This window comes from Gavialis gangeticus, unplaced genomic scaffold, assembly GCF_001723915.1.
Source record: "Gavialis gangeticus isolate Ggan-Ray unplaced genomic scaffold, GavGan_comp1, whole genome shotgun sequence".
Taxonomy (NCBI): Eukaryota; Metazoa; Chordata; order Crocodylia; family Gavialidae; genus Gavialis; species Gavialis gangeticus.
In genome coordinates, this window is record NW_017728992.1 from 54,089,818 (window position 1) to 54,093,968 (window position 4,151).

The 4,151-nt window shown below is 39.1% G+C and overlaps 1 protein-coding gene across 1 annotated transcript in view; it reads right to left on the minus strand.

The window, feature by feature from the left end:
- Positions 1 to 4,135, minus strand: part of GCM2 (glial cells missing homolog 2) — a 7,347-nt gene extending 3,212 nt beyond the window's left edge. The window contains exons 1-3 of the mRNA XM_019519961.1: positions 4,088 to 4,135; positions 1,305 to 1,557; positions 754 to 866 (exon numbers count right to left, since the gene is read on the minus strand). Coding sequence (XP_019375506.1) covers positions 754 to 866; positions 1,305 to 1,557; positions 4,088 to 4,129 — 408 coding nt within the window. The 5' untranslated portion in view covers positions 4,130 to 4,135. The remainder of the gene's footprint in view (positions 1 to 753; positions 867 to 1,304; positions 1,558 to 4,087) is intronic.
- Between the last annotated feature and the right edge of the window lie 16 nt (positions 4,136 to 4,151).

Here is a 4,151-nt window from a genome sequence, read left to right on the forward strand (position 1 = left end):
TCAGTAGTCCATAATATAATGCAATATGCAGTCAGTACATCACATTGTGCATTGATATGTAATGAAATAATGTAAATAAAATAATATTCAAATAAAATATTTTTTGAAAAACAAGTCGAAAATGGATTTTAAAAAATTGTTTCATAAGAATTTCCAAAAATGTTTCAAATTTCAAAATGTCAGAATTTCCCAGACAACTTGGAAATTTCTCTGATATTTCAGATCTCTGATATTTATTTCTTCATAGGATTAATTAAAATAAAGTTATTTTAAAAGGCTTAGATCAAACCACAGGGTATACACTTAAATCCTAATCATGGTTCTTGTGAAGGCAGTTCTCCCTTTTTTTACTTCATACTTATATAAGAAAAACACTCATCAAATTCAGCTGGAGAATTTCTTTTGTAAAGAATATTGGGTTGGTGCTATTAAAAGCACAGGAAGTTTTACAAGTGCGAGGACTACAGAGTTAGCCCTCAAATTAAGTTAATTTGTGAGAAATGCATCAGTGTACTGAGCATGTTTAGCATGTACAATTGTATATCATAATCAACAAAACTTTTATGCTTCTACAGTCATAATAATATTATTGGTAGTTTGCCCTTAAATAGTGCTTTTCATCCATAGAGCTCAAAGCATTTGACCAAGAAAGGTAGATATTATTTTAGTTAATATTTGCATTATGGTAATATTTCAGAGCCAGAAAAGGACCCAAAAAGGTGGTTCTGCCCCCAAAGTAAATTTATATTTTACCTGGAAAAATATTGCTGTGCCATCTAGCCTCCAGAAGTTAGTGACTGGATAGCCACTGTGTCCTCGGCAAGGAATCAGTTCTAGAGCTGCATTACAGTTTGGACAGACTTTCTCTGCAAGATCAGATGAGGAGATTAGAAGAAACCCACATAGAACCTAACTGGATTCATAAATAAATCCTAACTTCATGTATTTTGCACCAAAAAGATAACGTAAGATAAAAAAGCATAGCTGAATGATATAGTATGTGTGGACCAGATAGCAACACCTGATATGAATCTATACGACTTGATATGACTTCATGGTTGTTTATATCTAGAACTAAAATCTATTATGTGAGCCCATCTCTATGCACTACCTGGAAGCACAAACAGTTCTGACATTTGGAACTACCAGTACTGTACAGTGTCTTTACTGCTGCTCTAATCACTAGTAGTAAGAGTAGGATGAAGCAACTGTGCCTGTGTTGGGGGTGTGAGATTCACTTGGACCTGAACTCAAGACCAGTTAGGAACACTTGTGTAGGGTTTTGCCCTTCAAACTTCTCTTACTTTGTTGCTTCTGGCGAGCTTTGTCACAGATGGCAGGACGAAGCTGCAGTCTGGTGCCGTTTGGTGGGGTGCAGCTTCTGGAACAAACCACCACACCAAGACAGGACTTCTTGAGGATCTGACAGTTGTGGTTGTTGGTGTTGCGCATAGCCCAACCACTGAGATGTCTCTGTGCATTCTTCTCCTCACTGGAGTAGATGAACCGCACATAGCCATCTGGCCATTCCTGGAAACTGTCAAAGTGCTTGGGCTCCTGCACAGAAATCACAGAAGTGTAGTTGCCAGGGAAGGACAACAGCAAGAAAGCAGTACACAAGAGAATGGTAAGAAGTGAGAATATAATTAACAGAGCATCTCTATGTACACTAATCAGGACAGCCTTTGCAGCCTGTGGCGTGAAACATAATAGAGAACAGCAGTAAACTTAGAACCACCAAGAACTACTACTGTAGTTAAAGTGTAGGACTATTCTGAAATGATCCTCTCTCAAAATGCTAGAAGCTAGGATTTCCTAGGTTAATATCTTTTACTGGACCAACTCTGTAGTTAGGATAAAGTTAGATAAGTCTTTGAATGCAAGCTTTGCAAATGCAGGTCTCACCTGATGAAGAATGGCTTGCATTTGAATGCTTATCTAACTTTACCCCAACTATGGAGCTGGTGTAAGAAATCTTTGCCTCCCGCATAATTTCTGGACCATCACAGACATTGTATGTCTTCGTGATTTCAGATCAAATGTGTTCCATTCCCATACAAAATGACCTTTTTTCATGTCAGTCCTGTAAGTTGAACCTTAGATGTGAGAATCAGGTGGGCTCCTTTCCTCCTATGCATCATCCCCTGTAATAAATATTTCTTTGGTCACTGATACCTATGCAATAATGCTATAAAGTTGTAACAGATTGTCCCTGTACCTAGAAGTTAATGACAATTCTGTTGTTGATGCACAAGTGTCACTAGAATCCAGCTCTCTGCCTTTTACTCTCTCTTAATTGCAGGAGTGTGGGTTTATAGATTGATAAAAGCCAAGATTTCATGAATAGATGCCTTAGTTTTGTGACTATTTCTTAAAATGATTTCTTGATGCTGGATGTTATTAGTTTTTATAACAAGCCTTGAACAGACCTTCCACCAAAACTATATAGACTCGTTGAAATGTGTACATCCTGTGTAACGCAAGAATATACTCAAAGTCATTTAAAAGAGGGATATTTTATAATTGGAATGTTATCACTTACTTAAAAAAATTGTCTACCATAATATAAGTACAAAAAAGGTTGAGATTTCTAAATCATTTGATTTATATCGTTAACAAAGAGAAATAAAATAATGATCGAGCTGTTATGCATATGAGTTCTCTGTGAAACCAAGCTACTGGCATACATAAAATTAAGCCTATCTATTAGGATTTGCAGGAGGAAATTCTAAATAATTACAGAATAATTATTAGGAGTAAAAAAAAAGTTAAAAAGTAAAAACAAAAAACCCAGCCTTTGGGGGTTAAACTAACAAAAATATCTATTTGGTGATCTAGTCAATATTAAAATCTATTTAACAAGACATTTTAAATGTGTTGAATTCTAGCAGCACCTGCCAAAAGCAGCCTATCTTTAGGAAGGGGGAAAATGTTCAAACACTGGACTTGAAGCATGATTCATCAGAGCTATTTGGATTATCTCTCTTGTCTACCTTTTGGTTACTAACTGTTCCATAAACCATGTCAGATTTCAGCCAGATCCTTGCCATTACATTTGCAAGTGGAACAGTTTCTTACTTAACATAACTGTTCACATTTACAGAAACCAATGCTGAAACAGTCATTCCAAACCATAAGGAAGTCTATGGAATTTGTGGGTGGCTGGGGGATGTCTAAGTATCTTTGAGCATCTGAGCCCTAGCTCTTCAATTCATGATCTTTCTTCCTGCAGTTATTGTGCTTTAGCAAAGTTGAGAAATATAGATTTCCTCTGCTTACACTGAAGTGCCAAGACTGTCTGAGTAACTGGAAAGTCAAGCCAGGTAGTTAGAGACCGAGTCCTGAACATACTAGGGATCTGGAGAGGAGGTTAGAACTAGCTTTGCACTGTAAGTGCCATTGGAGAACATCAATTTTTGAACTTCCAAGTAAACCCAGACCACAATACTGTAAGCCTTAACATCGTTCTCTTCAATCACATCACACCCCCGGTCCCACTGAAGTCGGTGGGAAGTTTGCCTCTGATTTCAGTGAACCCAGGATTTCACCCCTCCTCCTCCATAACAAATTACTAGGGTTATTACCAGGCACCACCTTGCTCTTCAACTCCCGTCCACCTGGCGTATGTTTAGCTCAGCGTCCAAGGTCCAAGAAGAGCAAGGTGGTGGCTGGTAATAACCCTAACAATTTGCTAGTGAGGAGTTGTTAGCTTGATCTTCAACCTTGCTCTCGGAGCCTGATTACCCCAGTAATTTGTCATAGAGGAGTTAGCCTGATCTTTAATGCGATTGCCAAACTGGTCAACATACCGCATCAGCCCTTGGGAGGCAGACACACGTTCTATCTACTGTGAATGAAACTGCAGCGCACTATGCACCACCACGCGGCTCTCCCCCAGTCTCAGATGAGCCCTGGTTTGTTTGGGGGGTTTTTTGTGAGTGTGTCTTGTTTTTTTAATCTCCCTTTGCTCACTTCCCTCTTTGCTATATGTCTTCATGGGCCGGAAAAGAACAGATCTGCCCACCCCTCTTTGGCTCAGGGCTCGCTGGGGATAGATGCAGCCTTCCCCCCCACCCCCAGTTCCTACCTGCGGCAGCTTGGGGTCATTGATGTCCCAGGTTAACTTCATGCCATAGGAGCAGGCACAGTCC